Source organism: Pinus tabuliformis, chromosome 1_2, assembly GCF_031772625.1.
Source record: "Pinus tabuliformis cultivar Carrire ecotype Pingquan chromosome 1_2, CPIR1, whole genome shotgun sequence".
Classification (NCBI taxonomy): Eukaryota; Viridiplantae; Streptophyta; class Pinopsida; order Pinales; family Pinaceae; genus Pinus; species Pinus tabuliformis.
The window spans coordinates 834,831,485-834,855,300 of NC_142298.1; the positions used below are offsets into that span (position 1 = coordinate 834,831,485).

A 23,816-nucleotide genomic window follows, 5' to 3' on the forward strand; every position below is an offset into this window, starting at 1 on the left:
ACACATTCTGACTAGGCCCAAGAGAGAGCTTGTGGTTGTCACTTGGGCCTTGGCACATCAGAAATTTACTCTTTAGGGTCTCAAAACGGTCCCAAAAGTTCAAGACCTGAAAAACTGTATAAAATTACCAAGATGAAGAATTGTGCTTTAATCTAGTGGAATATGTCAGTGACCATCGATATCTACTTGGATTAGTCCTCCCCCCTTAGGAATAAATGGTCTCCATTGTGTTGAGCGCCCCCATTAGATGGGGAAACTTCTGTAGGTGAGCCACTTACCTTGGTGCAGAAGCCGCCTTACTTTGAGAACCCGATAAAGTTGGATCCTCTATTGGTGAATGCCCTTAACCTATATGTTCACAATCTAATCAATGGTTCCCTGTTCCATATAGTTGGGGTCGAGCTTTGTTAGTGTCAATTGCTCTGTTATCTTTGATGTGTCCATTAATGGTGGAAAGTATGGCCAATGTGTTGAAGTTTATACCTCGAGCAAGTACTTCTACACAAGCATTGTGTCTAGGCGTGTAAAAGTCACCCACATCTCCTTAGAACCCTTACTCAAGGTTGAGCAAGTTGATAATGTAACTTAGCCTAAATTTAACTTAGGTAAAAGCACATATTAATATGTTGGTTTATAATAAAACTTAGGAAAAGTAAAGTAATTTACTTTAGTGAATAAATTTCAATCTTAGCCATCAATCTCATGTGAGGTTAGATCTAATCTCAGTCGTCAATCACTTTGAGATTAAGGTTAGGGTTTTAACTTTTAACTCAATGTAAAGTTATAAAAACAAGGCTAAGGAGAGGAGAAGACACAACAACAACACAAGATTGAGAGTAGTATCTCAATGAACATGTGCTAGGTCCAAGGGAGTGAAAAGATGTTGGAGTTCTAGATTTGCAAGAGAGAGAAGATCTGCTAGATCAGATCCAAAATATTGCAATCTATATTTTCTCAGTTGGGCGATTATCCTAGTACGAGAGCCCAAGTAAGTTCTGAGTTTTATTAATGATGATATGATTTGATTGGGCAGAAACCTGTTTGTGATTCATGTGATTTAGATCGTTATTTGCTTCCACTAAATATTTTCATTAGGAATCTGGCTATGTTTATTCAGTCATTTATTGCTTGGAATTAAATGTTGGGTTCTGGGTTCTAGAAAGTCTAACTTACTATGAGATCAGAAAATTTGAATTGATCTCAAAATGCCAGGCGTTGGGTTAGTATTGGATCCTTCAAAACCTTTCGTTGTACCCTTTCATTATAATTGCCCCCTTTGTTTCCTATTTATATACCAAGGAGACCCATTCTTAGATCATCAAATCTTGTCTTATACATTGTATTCATTGTAAAAGACAGTTTCCCCCTTGAAGTAGAATGTAATTATTAGTTTCTTATCATTTTTAAGGTGCATGGTTCATAACAACCTTCCACATTAGCCAAGGGGATCAATGGGAAGTTTCTACCACACCAGAAAATGTTAGAAATTCCAATTGAAGGAAATTTGAATTCAACTCGAATCAGTTCCAAGATAGTCGAAGTTGTTACAACTATTCAATTTCATTCTTTGTGCATAAATTGCAGGTCAGTGAAGAATAAAGTGCTTTGGTATTTCTTAGTTTGGAGTCTATAGATATTGAGAGAGGGCGTGTTACTCTAAAGGATGGCTCTTTTAATGTAATAAGGTCCAAAAACTTGGCCAAACCTATGGAATAAAAAGCATTGATCTATTTTGGTGTATTTGTACCTATTTCTAATTAGATTACAAATTGTGGTGTGCGCTTCGTTTAATGCTTAAATTGAACTTCTTGTTATAGCAATTTGGAAAATTTCCATTGTGCATGTGTCATATTGTAGGGGGTTGTGACCTTGCTACACCAAGTGGTGTTATGTTGGAAAATCCATAGAGATGGCAGTTAAATGATTTTCCTCTTAATGACATTAACTTGTGATATTTTTATTATTAGTATTAGATCTCTTAATTATGTTTTCTTATCATCAAGATTAATGCCAAGCAAAAAATAGAAGAGAACACAAGATATAGGCATGCTGTCAAGGAAACCCCCCCCCCCCAAGGGGAAAACTCAGTCACAAATTCTTCCTTTAAGATGAGACGACCAAGACCCCTACAACTTAGACTTGAGACTACCTCCATCCATTTAGTTACCCTTGTCATGTCATTCTTTAGTTCTATGATCCTTCTAGTAGTGATCCTTCTTTACACTTCAATCCAAGCGTCGAACCATCCTAGTTGTGATAACATCGATTTTACTTCATTGAGATAGCATTGAAGGTTGTCCACGAGACACAACAGAAAGGAGACTTCCTCACTGTATTAACACCAAGATAGAACCATTGTGATAGCATCAAGATAGACCCATTGCAATGTTACTGAACTGCATTAACAACAAAATGTATTCATTGTAATGGCCGAAACTATGATAGTTCTGTAGTTTATTTACTCATCATATCAGCAATCAATCCTAGCTTCCTTCATTGTAATAATACCGAAACATAACCTCTGTAGTGGCACCGAAATTATCCTTGTGATAACCGAACTTATTTCAGAGATAATCAAACTTTTGCTTCTGTGTTTAATGTGAGTTTCTTAGGATTGTATATATAGTTGATTCCACATTGAAATGAGCGGACATGACCAGGTGAGGGGATGTGTTACTGTAGTGAGCCGACATGTGTTCTTCTGAGTTTAGCTAAGTTGATAAGGATTATTTTAACAACAAGGAGACTAGATGGATGGAGGAATCTTCGCATTTTGACTTTGATAATAACCTAGAGCCTACAATGGAGGCTTGACCTATATATTTGAGCCAAGAATGAAACCCATGCTTTAACAAGTCAAATAAAATAATAATAAAATTATTTTCACTTTCTTTTGACAAATATATGACATTTGACTTCATGTACAATAATGAAGACCGAACCTAGCTACATTTTCCAACACTCCCTCTTAACTAAGGAGGTATTCATATTTACATATAATCAAAGAGGTACATGGAAGAACTAAACACATCATTGTTGAAGAAGTTTAGGCACCGCAATGCCATGGACTAGATTCTTGACCAGGGCAATCTATCCATTGGTCTCTCAACAATTTAGGCACCACAATGCCACAGACTAGATTCTTGACCAGGGCAATCTATCCGGGTGTGAATAAAATGGACTCAAGCTTTCAACCTTTCTAGCTACCATCAGGGTTACTTGCTAACCATCAACCCAAAGATCCAGGTGCGTGTCAGAGCTCAATGACCAACGCCACCTTTCCAACTTTGAGACCTAGACATCTACACAAAGTGTCGCCAGATGTCCTCCCAGGAAATGCTTCACTCACAAAGCCTCATCACCCCTTGATCCATCAGATGAAAGACAACAAATCTCTCCTGATCAAACTGATCGGTAAACAACATGCTATCAAAACCTTCGAGTGATTTACGTGTACAAGCACAACCTCAATCAATAATATACTTTCACATGTGCATAATCAAATACAAACCTCCAGGGTCTTCCAAACAACTTGATGTTGCTTCTCAACTTTTCATAGTGGGACTATCAACCGAATCTTTGACAGAAGATTCATACACTTTTCTTTCCTACTTCATATGTAGCAACATATTCTTCAATCAGATCTTGCTTTCCTTCTTTCAACAGCACCTCAAAATGCATTCTCCAATTTCCTTCTCTCACTCACAGCGTTCACTAAAACTTACGGCTGCTAGTCCTGGTCTAGTGCATGACACATGAAGTAGAGAACCATATATGTCACTCCCTCTTAATCAAAGAGGATCTAATCATTCATGTACAAGGAGTATTCTCAACCATCCTCTTATCCTGGGGAGATTTCATCCAGGCTCCCTTTTAACCTAGGGAGATTTCATCCAGACTTTCTCTTAATTTAGGGAGTTCTACTTCTTCTTTACGACATCGGAGAATCTTTCATGGCTTCCATCCTTCTTATCAGAGTCATTCATATATCATGCTTATCACATCAAATTTACTTACGATCATCTTCACCAACTTGAAGATGATGTACCTACATAACTTAGATAGCAAGTACAACCAAAATTATAGAAGCATGAAGTTAGCCATATCAAAAACTTATAATAGCAGAAGCATTATCCTTTACAAACATAATTAGCAAGAGACTATATTTCAACTTCTTGCTCAGGTTTAGTTACAAACCTTAACTCACATTCATAGCTCATCAATCAAACTCATTATATCTAGGGTTTCAATATTCTTTCAATGACAAATTCCTTCATATAGCAAACCCTAGAAACAAATCAAATCAATGAATCTAACAACTTTCAGAATTCATATGTTAGACTCCTCACTAAGATTTTCATACATATCCTAGATTTCATATATGAGCTTCAACAATCAAAACCAATCACAACTTAATCAACATCATGATTAGTATCTACTAAGGTTTGGTGTAAACCCTACATTTCAATCTACAAATTCTCAGCGATCACTATATAGATTCATAGATTCCAGATTGTCATAGCACACTTACTAGAGAATTTTAACTACTACTAGTGTTTAGCTGCAAAACCCTATATTTACCAAACAACATTATCCTAGAACATCAAACTTTGACTAGGGCTTGTTTCCAAATCCATTAATACTTAGGTCAACACATATATAGGAATTCATCAGCATATCATAAGCACATCAGATGTCAGATAATATTAATATGTTAGACATATACCGACCTAGAACAGGCTAAGGTTTCAACCAAATGGACACATACCTAGGGTTTCATTCCTAGGACTCTAAATACAAAACAAGGGTTTTGCTTATAGACCCAACCAAATGCTAAATATCTAGGGTTTCATAACATAGCAAAGCAAACCCTACTATTCCAAAATTTCAAAGGTTCGGGATCTCAGACAAACATCATTCAACCTAACAAGTTAGGTTTACATGATCATACCGAAATCCCAAACATGACATTATCAACAAAAACTTCAACTAACATTTCCAAATAACCCTAAGTAGTTTTAGGGTTTCAAACATTGACATTAACATACCCTTAGGTTAGGGTTTTCTAGAGAATCTTTTGAGGATTCTATAAAATCAATTAAGAATATGAGGAGGGGTAGATTTATCAAGTGATGAATCACCTAGAACAAGAATTGTTATGATTCAAGACAGCTAGACATAACGATGTTAGTAAAGTAATGCAAACTTCAAAAATAAGATGAATGTATCTTTAAGAGAATTTATAAGGTTTATAGTTTAAGACATACCTGGAGATGTTCCTTGGCAAATGCGGTAAGGATTCCTTGAGGTGTTCTTTTTGTATTAAGCCATCATCCTTTATATCTGTAGTACATATTTACAAGCATAACATGTGACACCAAGAACGTGATTTAATTTCTTAGGTTAGATTTCCTACATAGCCATGGAGGATGGAATTCTATGACAAATTATTCTTTCTTTCAATCAAGTACTTTTGCTTGGAATCCTAGATTACCTTTAAATCCTATATGGAGAGGATTAAGGTTCTACTTTGTTAACTAGAAAATACACTTCCAAATCCTAGACTAGTTAGAAACAAGGATTGTATGAACCACTGGTGATAATAGAGATTCAAACGCTTATGAGCATATGTACCTTGTGAATTACATACCTCTGTTTTTATTAGACTTGTTGTATGTGCATACAGAGTAATTACCATTGTGGTAGCACTGAACTCCTTTTCTGTTGGGAGCATACCTCTGTTTTTATTAGACTTGTTGTATGTGCATACAGAGTAATTACCATTGTGGTAGCACTGAACTCCTTTTCTGTTGGGAGCACCAAAACTGTATTATTGTAATAACATCAATACCTTCTCATCGAAGCGTACTCACTGTTGGGAGCACCAAATCCTTCACTATGATGTATCACTGAGATCTTCTTTCTGTGGCGGACCCTTTATCATGTGATTGCACCGAAACAATGAGTGCACTGAGACTATGGTATAGTGGTGTCATAGAAACATGGGAGCACCAAACATAGCATCGAAGTCATCTCTAATATATATAGTGAAATTATATCTTTGTTGCGTCTTTACCGAAATGTCATTGCCTTCAAGAAATGCTGAGACTGTGCCTTCTGCCATCACCGAAATATTGTACCTATTTAGACTGTGCCTTGTGCCATCACCGAAATACTGTACCTATTTAGACTGTGCCTTTACCGAAATACCAATACAGTCCCTTCACAAAATGTCAAACTGTGCCTTTACCGAGATGTAGAGACTGTGCCATCAACGAAATGCAGAGACTGTGTCACCACCGAAATAATTAGAACCTATTCTCTGAAAAGACCGAACTGTCTCATTGTAGAAGTACCAAAAGTTTCTCTCTGTGGTAGCACTGAAATATTATTGTGTTGTCACCTTGAGGGATCTTGACAGAACTGAGAATGCTTCAAGGATGTATACATGTTCTTTAAACCGCCTTTGACTTTGACCATAGCTCTGATACCATGCTGGAAAATCCATAAAGATGGCAGTTAAATGATTTTCCTCTTAATGACATTAACTTGTGATATTTTCATTATTAGTGTTAGATCTCTTAATTATGTTTTCTTATCGTCAAGAGAACACAAGATATAGGCATGCTGCCAGGGCAAAACCCCCCTCGAGGGGAAAACCCAGTCACAAATTCTTCCTTTAAGATGAGACAAACAAGGCCCTTACAACTTAGACTCGAGACTACCTCCATCCATTTAGTCACCCTTGTCATGTCATTCTTTAGTTCTATCATCCTTCTAGCAGTCATCCTTCTTTACACTTCAATCCGAGCATCGAACCATCCTAGTTGTGATAACACCAATTTTACTTCACTGAGATAGCACTGAAGGTTGTCCACGAGATACTGAAGAAATGAGACTTCCTCACTGTAATAACACCAAGATAGAACCACTGTGGTAGCACCGAAATTCACTGTGGTAGCATCAAGATAGACCCAATTGTAATGTTACCGAACTGCATTAACACCAAAACATATTCATTGTAATAGCCTGAAACTGTGATAGTTCTGGATTTTATTTACTCATCATATTAGTAATCAATCCAAGCTTCCTTCACTGTAATAATACCGAAACATAACCTCTATAGTGGCACAAAAATTATTCTTGTGATAACCGAACTTATTTCAGATATAATCAAACTTTTTCTTCTATGTTTAATGCAAGTTTATTAGGATTGTATATATAGTTGATTCCACATTGAAATGAGCCGACATGACTAGGTGAGGAGATGTGTTACTGTAGTGAGCCGACATGTGTTCTTTTGATTTTAGCTGACTTGATAAGGATTCATTTAACAACAAGGAGACTAGATGGATGGAGGAGTCTTCTCATTTTGACTTTGATAATAACCTAGATCCTACAATGGAGGCTTGACCTATACATTTGACCCAAGCATGAAACCCATGCTTTAACAAGTCTCACTTCTTTTGACAAATATATTACATTTTGACTTCAAGTACAATAATGAAGATCGAACCTAGTTACATTTTCCAACATGTTAAAGCATGTGACTCTTGGTTGTTGAAGTCTCCCATTATAGAGGATATTTTTGGAAAAAAAAGTTAAGTGTTTGGTAGAATTGTCTATGAATTGTAGAAGAGAAAAATAATTGCAAAAGAACAAAAGTAATTGTAGTGAAGATTGCACAGAGAGAGAGAGAGAGCGACAGAAGAGGATACATTACAAATTGCAACATGGTAGGAAGAGGAATCCTTGTGTTCATTGGTGAGAGGAAGACCAAAAGAGAAAATGCTAGTTCGAAAGTGGTGGAAAATGTTATAGTGTTTTTTCAAAAATGATGAAGAGGATGGCATTAGGGGAATTTTGTGGTAAAAAGATGGAGTAAATCGTTTTGGAGGGAAAAGAAGAAAACTCTCACTTTCTCTCTCTCTCTCTCTCTCTCTATATATATATATATATATATATGATGATGATGATGATGATGATTAACGTCCACTAAGACCAATGCGATCTATCGGATCTTAAGAAAGTAAGAGATTAATTGCGACTCTTTAATATTTTATTTCTATGATTGAAAAGGATGGAGAGAAGTGCTCCAAAATCACTATATTTTTGTTGACTTAACAAGTCAATAAGATTGGAAGTGTGACAAATGTCTTGGAATTGAAAGCGGATGTGAGTAACAGTCGGACAATCTAAGAGAAAGTATTATTCATCTTCAACCCTCTCAGTGTTGCAAAGGAGGCAGATTCTTTTGTCCAAGGGTGTTTTGGGAATAGACCAACGACCATTTTTTCTACGGAGCTCAAGAGAATTAGTTCTTAACCTTGCAATGTTCATTTTCTTCTTAGCACTAGTCAAGACAAAGAGATAATTCTGGTTAGCAAGGGTGGGGTTGATCACCTCCTTATAATATCTGAGCTTCTTTTTTCTCTCCAACTCCTTTTCGTCCCACAATTTATCCTTAAATTTGGAGGTAATAATATTTTTAATACTCTCCTGATTCCCCAAGATAAATTTGGAGGTAATAATATTTTTAATACTCTCCTGATTCCCCAAGATGATCTCCTTTATCCCCGAATGGTTGAGCCACGACTAGGCGTCCTTGTGCCATCCACGCTTGAGATGGAGGTAGGGATTTTGGCTAGAGCTAGAGGCAATTTTGGGAAACCTTGTGGCTTCCATGTTGCAAAGCTTTTTTTTGTACATCAAATACCTAAACATAGCCATGCTTATCTCCTAGTAAATTTTATTTTCAACTTATCTCCTTATAGGTTTAGTGAAATGTCAAGTGTGGGCACTTGTTGGATGCAAAAGAGTATCCACCCTGCATACTTTTGAGTAGATCCACATTGAAAAAAGAAGAAGAAGAAGAAAATACATGAAAAATATGTGTTTCTTTCTACTCAAAAGTATGCAAAGTGGATACTCTTTGGATGCAGAATTTAGTTCCACGTCAAATGGGTTCCCACACTTGACATTTCAGTAAAACTATAGCGAGATAAGGCAAAAATAAAATTAAAAAAAGATGTTTTCTTTCTTTTCCTTTAAAAATTCATAACTAATATTTTTTTATTTTAACTATTATTTTTTTATTTTCCTTAGGAGGCCCATTTTAGACCTCAAAATTTCCCTAATAATGCCATTTAATTCGGTTAGTAGAGAAGATTGCCAAAAAGCACAAATGATGAAGTATAATAGAAACCTTCTATATCTAGGAAAGAACTAGAAGCAATGAAGAGGATGAAGCACTGGAAGAATTCCCTATATATTCTAGAAGTGTAGACTTAGAAAAGTAGATTTATTAATTGAAGAAATGCACCAATAATTATAGTCCAATGAGATTGAACATCACCAGAGAGTGAATATTACCTATGGAAGATTGAGGAATTGTGCATTTGAGCGATGAGAAAATTTGAAGGAGGACAAAAGAAGAATAGGTAGAGAGAAAATTTAGAGGTGGGATAAGATGATTGCAAAAATGAGAGGTGAGGTCCTAACTTTTGATTATGTTTCATGCATGGGTAGAAGATTAAAATATTTGCAACAAGGAAGGCAATATGTGAAAAATTAAAATTAGTTTAAAGAATTTTTCAGAGTAGCAATGAGAGTAGACCTTAGGAGAGAAAGTGAAGAGAAGACCATAATGTTTGTGGATGGTCTTATATCATCCATAACAACAAGGTATTTGTGAAGAAGGTCCAAACCATAGAGAAGGCTTTTCAGTTAGCCTTGGAAGTTGAGAAGTTGGTGATCAAGATTCAGAGGTGGGACAAGATTGTAGAAATGAGAGGTATGTTCCTAATTTTTTAATTATATTCCATGCATTAGTGGAAGATTAAAAGATTTTCAACAAGGAAAACAATTTGTAGAAGACTATTTTAAAGAATTTTTTAGAGTAGCTATAGCCTGAGTGTAGGCCTTAGGACAGAGAGTGAGGAGAAGACCATAAAGTTTGTGAATGGCCTTGAAGTGTTCATTAAGAACAAGGTGTGTGTGAAGAATACAGACCATAGAGAAGGATTTTCAATTAGCCTTGGAAACTGTGAAGTTGGTGATGAAGAGAAATCAAGACAGTTGGCAAAAAGAGAAGGCAAAATAAATTCTCTTGGATGTTGTTGTAGAGAGTGTTGACTGTGAAAGTGAGTTGCATGTTGTTGAAAAAAATGATGAGAATGTGTGAAATGCATGATAACATGCCAAAAGAGTGTAAAAAAAGATTTTCTGTAGAAGATATCAAGGAAAAGAGTGAGGTGGAGGAATTTGTGCATCAAATTCACGAGGCAGCACTGGTTAGTAGTCTGCTCGAGAGAGTGTCTGTGCAGACCAAAGGTGATGTTGCAGAAATTAGTTATATTGTAGTAGCAAAGTTGCAAGGGAGAGATCTTGCAGCCGTGAATAATGTTGCAGTAGAAGATGGCATTGCAAAAGAGAGTGGCATGGCAAGAGAAATGCCATTATAGGAGTTGCAAATGGGAATGTTTGATTCCCATAAATTTAGTGTGTTGATTTCATTGCACGTGATATGGAATGTGCAGCAAAAGAAAACAAAGTGGAGCAAAGTAAAGAGAAGATGCAACAAGTATGATGATAAAGTGAACAAGATGCTGCGGTGAAGATACAAAATAGCATTGCAACAAGAAGTTGAAGATGATTGCAATGGACGAGTGGTTGTAGTGAAACCAAATAAGAATGAGGAGATGCTTGAACCACAAGCACTGCTGGAGTTTGTTGAGGCATAGGTAGACGGGGAGGTAGTAAGCGCCATTGGGATGGAGTAGATTGAGGCAGTGAACTTCAATGGGTGAGATATGCAGCCACTGCAAGAGGTGGAAAAGTTGGAGTATGTGATAGAAGAGTTAATGGCGATGGTGATGAAGACAACCCAAGCAATGAAGATGACAAGATGGAGTGGAGTTGAGGAAGTACCTACAATTGCAGATTGTAGAAGTGGAAATCACAGAGAGGTAGAAGGATGAATGGAGAGCATAGAATAATGGATGGAGCAGAGTATGGAGGAGAAGACAGAAGAAAAGGAAGAAGAAGAAAAAGACATCCAGCAGTTGTTGATTTATCAACAACCTTTTGAGCAAGATGTGCACAATTTTCCAACTAGAATTTGATGTAGGAGCATCCTTGGTACAAAATACTATCACACACAGTTATTTTCCTTTAAGTGTTTTATTTTGATAGTTTAATTTAAGAACATAGATTTGCACCTTTTCTCAGTCCACAGAATGCTATCCTCATGGATTTTATGTTGCTACATAAGTATTGGACTGTAGAAGTCTTTAGCTACAGAAGAGGGAGTAGCACAGTGGGAGCACAGTGCCATAATCCACTTCAATCATCTGTTTACTTTAACCTTGGTGGTTTGGGTGATGACTTAAATGTTTACACATTAATTAAATGTTGAAGCCTAACATTGGAATGGTTGGATCCAATTACCATCAAATGAGTTTGTCCCGACATTGAATTTCTTTTTATCACGTGGAGGTAAGGTGCATGAAGTTGTAGGGGGTCATAGAAACGGATGACTATACCTCTACGTGTTTATTGGGGAATGTTATCAGAACACTAGTAAAGTTCCTTGACTGGAAACGCCAATTGCTTTTCCCGGTAGCCGATAACCATTACAAGGGTAAAACATACCAGCAGAATAATAGATTCCTATGCCATCAGATAGAGGAATCACAATACATAGGCGTACACAAGGAATCAAAAAATTAGGATTCCTGATGCCTACCATTGACTGCAAGAGATCCTAGTGCTGGGCACCTTCCACGTCAGATATGGGGTTCAATGGGTAGTTGCAACCACGTCAACATAGGTTAGAGATTCCAACTGAAGACTAATCAAATTTGACTCCAGTTGGTCCCATGATAGTTGAAATCGTTACAACCACTCAATTTCTGTTGTGAGTATAACTTGCAGGCCAGAAAAGGACGAAGTACTTTGAACTCTCTTAGTGTGTTTGGTCTGCGGATGTTAAGAGAGCGTGTGTAACTCCATAGCATGGCTCTTTTGATGTAATAAGGCCCGAGGGCTTCGCTAAACTTATTGAATAAATAGTGTTGATCTGCAGTGGTGAATCTCAGCCTGTTTCTAATTAAATTTTAAACTGTGGTGTGTGTGGTCTGTTTAATGTTTAAATTGAATTTTCTGTTATAGCAATCTGGAGAATCTACACTGTGTATGTGAGATATCGCAGGGGGTTGTGGCGTCACTGCACCAATGACTCCCATAAACTCATTGCATTCAAATGCATTTCATAGAGTTACATGGTAATAAAATCTCAAAATTTCTTAGAATCAGACACCAATGATAAAAGAACTCGGAGTCCCGCTAAGGCTAAGAATCTCCTCTTCTAATGTTTGTAGTAATCCAAATTCTAGATCTTAAAACCACACCATATCCTCTCATCATTTCCCACATTTACATAGAAGTCTCAACCAGGTAGCATAAACATCCAAGGTTTCCAAACATGAGTGAGAATATTGAAGGCTAATTTTCTTTTTGGTATCTAGAGGAATCAGCATCTAGGCTAGTCTTGTACTCGCATGACACAGGTTCGATTCCAACCGCTACCACTATAACCTCTAGGTGTCGGCATATGCCACTTCGCAGTCACAGGTCAATCACAGAGATTTCAACCTCGAACCTCCTAACACTTCATTTTCATGGCCATTGTCAATTGAACTGCCCCTCGGAGCAAGATTGAAGGCTAATTAACATAAAGAAGCTTCGAGATTGAGCATCGCAGATATACATAGTTGTTGAGTGGGAAAAATGCTGGTGAAAGAGTAGTAAATGTAAATGAAACTCTCTTTTTCAGTTGATAAGGGATCTCTAAGATGTTTGGACCCAGTAACCCTTTATGTGAAAGATGTATAACATTGAATGGACCTGATAAAGTCATTTGGATTTCATTTTCCAATTTTCGAAGGATGCATTGGTGTTTTAACATACTTCGAACAGTTTTAACAATTGCAAATGGAGATAGCTACTTGGACTCTCGAGATTTAAATCATCGTCCATTATATTTGGTTTCAATGGAAACCATCAATGCGCTGGTGGATGTTGGTGCGACTTCTTTCTGATGTTTGTCCCAAGTCTATAGTGCTTAAGAATAACATGCAGTGTTAAATGATTTCCATGAGTGGCTTTAAGGATTATGGTCTCTTATTTCATGCTGTTTTGGAGGATTCAAATAAGTGCCTTTGAGGATTATGGTCTAGACTGTCCTATTGATCAACTCTCTGCTGCTCCTAATGTTTGAGTATAGATTCGTTACATTTTTTTATTAATGCAGAGGTGTTAGATCTTACATGGTTTCATATTTGATAAGTTTATGTTTGTCATGGAACTCTCGTTGGTAATATGGACCATTGCAGTTAAAGTCCAGCAATGTCAAAATTATTGACAAGGAAAAACTATAATTTCATACCATATACATATCGTTAATTGCTGTGTGTCATATTTGGTATATGTATTTACACTGTAAACCATCTTCAAAGTTGCTTCACACGGTTAGCTGCTCTTTCTATATCAAGTTATCAAATTATACATAACCTCTTTTCAAGTTCAAGATGAGTGGCTAAGAACTCTAGGGCCTTACCTATAAGCTCAGGACTGGGGTTTTACCTGTCTAGGTAGAGCTCAGGACTATGACCTTACTGTTTGAGCAAAATCTTTGCTATAGATCAGCACGATTGTAATGTACAATTATTGAAATGCAGCTAGGTGGTTGTTACATGTATATAGTCTAAAGGCTCATAAATAATAATTAAAATATTAGTTCAATAAGAATTAAAAAAATCATACATTAATGAACTGAAAAATCATATATTAATGAAGTGACATGATGAAAAAGCACCTGCTTAAGAATATTTATACAAGGCTCACCTATTGTAAAATAATCATCTTATTCATTTATCTTTTATATTATATCAAATATTTATTTCTCAAAATTCATCAAGCAAAACAAATGAGCATTTTAATTGCTCGAGTGGTAGGCCTATTTTCCCAGATATTTATTTTGTGTACCATGAGATTCCTGTTTGAGCATATTTGATATAGATGTGTACAAATGTAGTTTACTATTAGGGAAATGCATCCAAGTGTGAGGCATATTTTTTTGAAAATTATTTATTTTAGGTATCTATAATGAATATTCAGGGTATAAAGTTATATTTCTTTAATTCTTTCCTAATTCTAGGTGAGGATTTGGTTGTACTTTTACTATCCTTGGTGAGATTTTATATTTTCCCTTCTAATTTCACAATATTTGTGTTATGAGTGCAGGAAATTCAAATTGATGAATATGTTACACACGAATTTCCATTTGCTGACATCAACAAGGCCTACCAGTTGATGAAAGAAGGAAAGTGCTTGAGATGTGTTCTACATGTAGGAAATTAATTTTGATATTTCACCTAATTTCTTATTTTCGTTTATATCCATTTTGAGTGCCAAAAAACATTTACTAGTACCTATGGCATATTGTTGTAATGACACTTGCTAGTGCCAAACTATAAATAAAAATTAACTTCACATTAAGAGGTGCACTGTAGCACTTGAAAAGTTTAACATATTAACATATTGAGATGGTTGGTTAATTATATCTTTTAGCATTTTCTTGTTACTCAAGAGGCACTATAACAATGATCGTGGTTTAAGTCTAATTTGCTTTGAATAAAAAAAAGTCCTGGAAATGATCGAATGGGTTTTTGGAAAAGACCATAAAAGATTAAAAACTTTTCGAGGAATCAAACTTTAACCTAGTTTTTTCAAGGAATCAAACCTTAACCTAGTTTTGCCATGAAGGGACCATAATATTTTTTCCATTTAAACTGTTTTCTATTTCACATATGCTATTTTTTCATTATTAAAGCTCTTAATTTATATAAATATGTTATTTCTAGAACATTTTTAAAGATGTTAATTTATATGTTATTTCTAGAACATTTTTAAAGATTTTAATTTATATGTTATTTCTAGAACATTTTTAAGCTAAAAATTGTGTTGAAAGTTTAACAGGACAAATTCTTGTTTCTCCTTAATAGTCATTGAAATATTAATTTTAGAACACTGCATTTGATGATTGTTTCTATACTTGCATTGTTGTTATGATATGTTGATTTGTGCCTTACCCATTTAGCACACATTTCACTGTGATAATATGTTGACTTATGCTTTAAACATTTAGCATACATTCAGATATTAATTTAACTATATATATAAACAAATACAAGTCCCATATGTTATTGAATGATCAAGATAAGTCAAATGAACATTAATCCTCCTTTCCCATTTATGTTGCATATCCAAAAAAAAAATAGTGCATTTAAAATTACTTGGTTAATTATGTCAAAGTTAGTTGATCAAATATTGTCATCTTTATCATCTTTGCAATTGTGGTACAATGAAACTTAAATGGAATTAATACCATGCAATGTCTTATGTTGCATATCCAAAAAAATAGTGCATTTAAAATTACTTGGTTAATTATGTCAAAGTTAGTTGATCAAATATTGTCATCTTTATCATCTTTGCAATTGTGGTACAATGAAACTTAAATGGAATTAATACCATGCAATGTCGAATTCTAAAGGATCAATTGAAATCCAATTTATTTGTTAGGAGTCAATTCTATCGAGAGATATTGTAGATTTATTATTTAATGGATTGTATTAGAATTTCCTCTCATACTTGTTTATATTGGTTCTAGATCACGCTAGTTATATGTGCATATATGTTTTATGTTTTTGTTTGTGAGGAATTAATTTATGCTATACCTATGACTTTTTTTTATATTTGAGTACATTATTATATTTATAAAAACTTTATTTATTCTGTGTATTTATTTGTGAATAATATTCTTATTAAATGCATGCCTTTGCCTCTCAAGTGTATGGGAAACAAACTTATAATATGAGATTTATTCATGCACCTTCCGATCAGAAAGTTTGAAAGGTATACCAATTTGGTATGAAAGTATTCCATGAGGAAGATGAGTTGAACATGTAATGCATTAAAATATGGAAGACATCTAGATAATAAATTTGGTAGTTGGTAGTACGATTAAAAAAAAGTCGTCTACGAAGGCGGAGGAATTGCTCAGACGACCAAAAGTGGTCGGAATCCGGGCAAAAAAATTTCAAAAAATCTTGTAAAGGCGAATCATGTTTTTGATGGTGGAAATGGATTCAACACCATCAAAAACTTCTACGGCACCTAAAATTATGAATTTTGACAGTTTTTACTTGGATTTACAAAAATCCTCGCTGGAATTTTTCAAAATATGGCCAGAATTTCCATAACTTTTAGGGAAAAAAAGCATAATTGTTAGACTACGGCCAATTAAAGAAGTTAGACACAGTCATGGCCTACCATGTTAAACACAACCATGGCGAAGACGGGACGTGAAAGATAAAACAATGAATTGCATTTTTCTATTAACATTGATGTACAATTATAATGCATTCTTGTGACTGTTGGATTCATCTTCCAACGTCTCTTGGACTCCTTTGACTGTTTAACTTCCACACCATAACCCTTGGTGGATTAGGTGTCCAACATCCCCCCCATAACCAGAAGGAGTATGTATGGGTCCAAGAAGAGAGATGTAATACAAAATGTGCAAAAATATGGATGGCAACACTAGGTTGAATGTGCTCTCTGAAATGAGGTGGTGGTTTAAGGATGACCACCAACACTAGAATGCTTAGTGCAGTTCTTGAAACTCTTCCAAATCTTGCAAGAAGCTGAGGTCTTCTGCTAGAGAAAGTGCTCTTTAATGCTTCGAAGAGGGAAACCTTCAACCTGGAAGAAGGGAGATCTGCAACCTGCATAAAAAGGGAGAACCTCAACCTTAAAAGGGAGGTCTCAACCTGTGGTGGTTTAAGGATGACCACCAACTCTGGAATGCTTAATGTAATTCTTAGAACTCTTCCAATACTGGCAAGTAGTTGAAGTCTTATTCTAGAGGAAGTGTCCCTAATTCTTTGAAGAGGGAGAAGCTCAACCTGAAACGGGAAGTCTCAACCCTACATGGATGGTTTAAGGTTGACCACCACCAAAGGCATGCTCAGGGGCATCTCTGTCTCTGGTTACAGTTCTGAATCTGATATGGCAAGTTGTGGCTCAAGCTCGCTTGATGTGGCTTTGAAACTTGTATATGATCATCACTTCCCCCCCTTTCAAATACAAGGTGAGAAGATGGAGAAAAATCAACTGCAAGATTGTTCAATACTCTAGAAAAAAATTTGTTATATGATTGAAATATCTTCTTGGTTGTTGAAGCCCATTGCTAAGAAGCGATCCATCCAAGATGAATCTTTGTTCTTGCAAGAGGCTTGTTTCTGAAGCATCTATTTGAAGAATGAATGGTTTTATGACAATGCTCACATGGATAAATATCAAAACAATGGTCTTTCATATGCCCAACTCGTTCACAGTGTTGGCATTTAACAAGTTTTGGCTGTGAATGTGGACGAGCAAAATCTAGAACAGGTGAAGGTGAACCACCATGAAGAAACCCAACACTTTGAAATTGAATGGGCTTGGAATAGTCTGGAATATGAAAGGACGCCTACTTATCATATCCAAGACTTGTTATGTGCTTGTTGTTGACAAGCTCTTCCCAAGGTCTGATGATTGGCTTGGGAAGTGCAGACTGAATATCCACACCTGTATTCAAATTTGCTTTTGAAATGAGCACTTGATCTGAATCAACCTCAACATTATTGACTTGATGACTTGTTGGCTACTGATAGGATCATGTTTCAAAGTTAGAGAGGGGATTGTTCTGAACAAAATCAAGCTCAGAAGGATTCCTATTCTATTGCAACTCACCTCTCTGTAACTCTGATTCAAGTTGTAAAAACTCTATCTTCTCTTGTGCATTTTTCAAATAGGTTTGAATATCAGAAAGAGTATCCTTACTGATTTTAAGTGTGCTTTTAGCAGTAGACATGATTAGAGTTCTCAATAACTCTAATAAATTGCCAATTTCATCCATTTTATCAACAACTCAAATTCAACGCATATTCAACACAACAGTGAATGTCCAATGGTGAATGAGCAACATAAATATAAACGAACCTTCAATTCTTCGTTGTAATAATCTTCACAATTGGAGCAGGTGACTCGAACTCATTGCTTCCTTTTAAAAGTCCATATACAACATTTAAGCATCGAACCATATACATCGCATAGGTGCATTCAAACTATTGAACGCTATATTTAATGTTGCATTCTCACGCATTCACCAAGCTTCTATATGCTTTCTTGCCACTGGGGAATACTTTATTTTTATTTTTTTTGATGTCAAATAGTTGCTTTGATTTAGATCAACTCACATATACAATTGGACTGACTGTCATATAAATTAATTGTATGGACTGACTCTCAACTTCATGTATGAATAGTCTGACTCATGTATATATGAATGGAACCTCAAAATGATTTAAGTCATATATATAAATGGTTTGACCTTCAAAGCACATGTGTAAATGGTTCAACATAAGAATTGAATGTCCCTCAAAGCAAACACCAATATACCAATACAAGCAGTCAACTCTTCAACGCAAATGTATCACTACTCAAGCATACAATACAATACATTTAACGCAATACATTCAACACAATCTATTAAACGTTTCATATGCTCCAACATGAGACAATGTAATACATTCAACGCAAATGCAAACTATAATCACCATATAATTCACTGCTTAACACACCATTCAACACACATAATAGAAGGAGAAACTCATTGCTTCATTCATTGTTCCAACATTCAATACAACGCCAAACTATTTTGTATTCCCTTCAAGCTTCAAATCTTTAGGCAGACATCAGAAGAGACAACGTTGGGCTTGGTTAGATCAATATTTTCTTTGATGACAGATACCTCTAGCAGATGCAACATTGCTGCAAATGTGGACATGAAACATGTGATGGATGAAACGTTCTCATATGGGGATTCTCACAAGAGAGTAGCTTGAATTGTTTGGCCTTGTGCTCTGATTCCATTGGTAGCTTGAAGAAATTCTCATTGCCACCACTGATACCATCCACTGCAAATGTGGCCTGAATCACGATCTCCTCTGGTCTTTCGTTGTGAAATGAATTGATATCGACTCTCTATGGGGAAGGGAAAATCAACGATCAGTGTACATAGATATGTGAGTATGCATGCATGTAGATATCAGAGTGATAGAGCATTGGTAGAGAGGAAAGAGTGTCAAAAAGGAGTTACAAGGGGCAAAGGAAAGATAAAATTGGAACCTGTGGACCTGTGTTCTCATAACATGTTAGACACAAGTATGGCCTACCATGTTAAACACAACCATGGAGAAGATGGGATGTGAAAGATAAAATAGTGAATTGCATTCTATTAACATTGATGTACATTTATAATACATTATTGTGACTGTTGGATTCATCCTCCAATGTCTTTTGGACTCCTTGGATTGTTTAAATTCCACACCATAACCCTTAGTGGATTAGGTGTCTAACAAAACATTTGTTATTTTTCAATTTTAACATGAGTTAGTTCAATGTTTTTTAAACGCATGGGAGAAATAATAAACCTAATACTGCATGGTACAACTATTAGTAGTGTCGATAAAGGATTATGTGTAGCTCAAGGTGCTTCCACCACAAAGACATATTAAGCATGGTTTTGAGCTTATATTAGGTTCTAATGTCCTTGATGGGACAATTTATATAAGATGTTCGTCAGCAAGTATATTGAAGTGTAGTGAAGTTAAGAAGTGATCCTGATAGTTCAATGCGAAAAATAAATCTACCTTGGAAATTCTCATCTAGATTCCTACTATGATTGGCCCTTAAGAAATCCATGACATGTAAGTGTATCCCCAATTGTAATTAAAACCTATTAAAATAACCTAAATTATATATTGAGATTAGCCTTAAAAGTAGCCCCAATTATAATTTAAAATTATTAAAATAACCTAAATTATATATTGACAATTTAATCAAACTATACTATAATACTCATATCACTTTGATAACAATCTTGAAGATTATGCTTTTATTCAAATGGAAAGTTATTTCACTTGTTCTTAGTAATTTACTAGCTATGTTTATTTCCTCTTTTATACATTCACACAAGATGCTCTCTATATAGCATTCTCATTTTAATTCGTGGCGAAGACACTTTTAACATCAACATGCTTATTAAGTTCAAATTACATATACTTTCAATATTTTAGGTTATTTTAGGTGATTGTTTGTACTTACACTTCACCTTTAACATCAACATGTTTATTAAGTTCAAATTAAATACACTTTCAATATTTTAGGTCCTTTTAGGTGATTCTTTGTACTTATATTTTAAATATTAATTGATTCAAGGTAGAGACCACTTTCTCATAAAATTGTAGTGGCAAATTGATAAATTACATGTTATTTTGAGACAATTTTTTTACTAAGTGGAGCTATTACACACATAAGAAGGTTTAGTCCCTTTTCCATTTGATCTCAGGTTTTGGAAGCATTGTTTCCTTGTTAAAAAAATGATACTTATTAATCATTTTCACTCAACCTTTAAAAGCACTTACATGTTAGGACAATTTCCTTTCTCCAACAAATTCATATCATCATTTGATATAAAGGATTGCAAACAAGGTGGTCATAGATTTCTCAAGTGAGCCACCGATTTAAATTGTTTTCATTATAGTAAGACATTACTTCACATATCAAAGGATATAAAGGCATTTTATTTTGTACAGACACACCTTTGTTGCATGCTATAAGTACAATCAATATGCAACTTTATTATTATTTTGTGGTCAAAGTAAAATCCTTTAGAGTGGAGAGGGTATATAACTCTTCATAATATTAGTTTTTATAATTAGAATACTTTTAGTTATAAAATCATTATTGAGGGTGTCTATTCCACCGAAATCACCAAATATTTTCACTTGTCTCGTGTTTTTATATTCCACTACCCAATGTTGTAGGTGGCACAATTGCATGATAATTTCTTGATAACCGACAACATTTTCTCTTATCCCGATTGGTTTTTATGTTGTCCATTAAGTGAGTTTTGCAATCATTAGCCAAAAGGATGGAGTGTGTGATTATTGAATAGGACTCTTCCATGTCCTTTCCACATTGGTTCAATCATTTTTGTGTCTAGTAGGTCTACTACAAGGCAGCAATGGTGCACCATGTAATTCCAACTTGAGACCAAACAATCGATTAACATATCAAAGGGGATAGCAGGAAAGTGGTGTCCATTTCTAAGCTTCCTCCCTCCATTTTCCCTACTAATAATGTGGAACTAATTCTGGGAAATTATTCTTCTAAGCACTAAATTCAAGGTTGTAGTGCCCTTAGGAAGAAGAGAAACCCATCTAGAGAAAATGGAGAATATGAAATGGGCGCTTATTTTTAGGAATAAATACCTTGAGCCTCTCTTCTTGTTCATGTGAGAGGTGAAATTGCATGATTCAAGGCATGGGGGAAAGTTAATACATCCACCCTTACTAAATCAATATGATTTCAGGGGTAACAACACTCCTTTCTCCCTTCCGTTTACATAAGGGGGTTCCCTTCTTATCTACATAAGGGGTTTTAGCCACAAGGATAACTAAATTATATGTGATGATGATGGCTATAATGATACATTTAAGGAGTCTTTTTCATTCATTTGGATGGATAAATTTCTTTCATCCATCATATATATAGTAGGGTTATGCCAAAGGCAACCCCTACTTAGCTTTTATCTTCCATCCTACAATAGAGGCACCCTTTCTTTGAGATTTCTTGGAGTTTACTTGATGTAAAAGAAGAAGATTGAAAGGAGTTGATTCTTTTTGGGACAAAAAGATTGCAAATGGGGAGGTGTGATCTGAATTGGATCCTCACCTAAAATATTTTGTATCTTTGTAATAAACACCTAGTTTCCTTACCTTTTGTAAATTTTGTTAATATTTTATTTTATCTTTTTTGAAAAAATTGGAAGTGGAAGGATAGTATATTAAAATAATGAAGGTTTTAGTGAGGACATCAACAAGGAAGAGGCAAGGAGAACTTGGGGAAGATAGTAGCAAAAATGAAATCTCAAAGAGGCAACCTACTTGAATATCAGTGAACAAAGGAGCTAAGGAGCATGTCCATGATGAGAAAAGGTTTAAGCTATGGGAATCTACATTTTTTTTTAATTCTCCATGACTAATAATACACATTTGTGTATAGCTCACCCCTCTGTATTTATCTCTTGAGCTTAATTAATTGACCATTAATGTGGAAATATGTATGTAATAGTTTGAATTTCATGGATCTAGTATGTGTTCATTACTCTATTGTGTACTTGACCACTATGGGATATGGATGTTTTCGTGAAAGCTACAACAATATTAGTCTTGTAAACATAGTGTAGGCACCCTGATCTGTTCATTGGTTTAATAGAACACTAGTTCATCTCAATCCCTGAGTTGAATTGGTATTGATGGATGCTTTTCCTTTGTTCACAAGTAATTCATAGTATTCCATTTCTTGTTGGGAGTTTCTCCTTTTCCCATAGGCCATCCATAACATTTTATTGCTTGTTGGTTTTTTTTCCTCTTCCACAAAGCTATACATTCAATTCTACATTAATTGAAGTGAATTTACATACCCTCAAGCATTTTATCCATCACCTAAATGAATTTACATCCTCCTAAGCATTTTATCCATTACATAGGTGATATTATATACCTTTGGATGCTTTATCCAATGACTGGGTGAATTTACATTCCCATGTGCATTTTATTCATTGCCTAGGAAAATTTACATTCCCTAGGTGTTTTATTCACTACCTAAGTGACTCTATTCACTTACATGGCCGAATTACTCTTACAAGTCAATTTCCTTTCATTTGTTGAGTTGACTTTGTTTGTTAGTGTTGTGAATTGACAAAGTTATCACTCATTGGTTGACAAAATTTACCTTCAATGAGAAAAAAACAATTAGCAAAAGAAGAGGCTATGACAACTCTTGGTATGGAATTTTTTAAAGAGGAAATGAATTCAAATTACACAAGTACCTAGCCATATCTAAATCCATCTAAAAATACAAAGATCAAAAAATTGATTCTATAGAGTATTCATGTTAATGAAATGGACAAGCCATATGCCCACCATTTACAAATCACAAATTATATATCATTTAGATATCTGGGAGATGATGAAATTTTTATTATCTTGGAAAATAGATCTAGTCTTTTAATGGAAGCCAAGATGCCAACCAGTCTAGAGGTTGAATGCCCCATGAAAAACTAGGAATTCACATGAAGCTCTTCAAGAATGGCTAGAAGATCATAAGCATAGACATAAAGAGTATAATATCACTTAAAATCAAGAAGTATTTATTGGTCATCCCTACACTCATGTTGTCAAACATGATGAGCCTATATTTGTCTTCCAGAATTGCAACCACATGCTTCCACATAGACTAGTCTGTACCAAATCCATGAGCCAATACAGCGAGCTTATGGAAAAATCCCAGTATATGAACATTGTGAGAATTGTTTAAATACATTATTCCTTTAGAGGAAGCTCAAAACTATAACCAGCGACTATGAAATTTGAAGGGAAGGGAAGGATAATCTTTACTGAACCTATTAGATGTTATGTTGTTAATTTTTCATAGGGCTACATTGTTCTATGCTTTGATAATTGCATTTATTCATTAACACATTAAGTTCACCCCATAACATTATAACATTATTTAGATTTACATTATTATTCATCAACATATGAAACTATGTATAAAGAACAATATCATCATCATCTATGAAG

The 23,816-nt window shown here is 35.1% G+C and overlaps 1 protein-coding gene across 1 annotated transcript in view; it reads left to right on the plus strand.

The window, feature by feature from the left end:
• LOC149208519 (alcohol dehydrogenase-like 6) overlaps window positions 1-14,644 on the plus strand; it is a 90,945-nt gene extending 76,301 nt beyond the window's left edge. The window contains exon 10 of the mRNA XM_089396097.1: window positions 14,305-14,644. Coding sequence (XP_089252223.1) covers window positions 14,305-14,421 — 117 coding nt within the window. The 3' untranslated portion in view covers window positions 14,422-14,644. The remainder of the gene's footprint in view (window positions 1-14,304) is intronic.
• The last annotated feature ends 9,172 nt before the right edge of the window (window positions 14,645-23,816 follow it).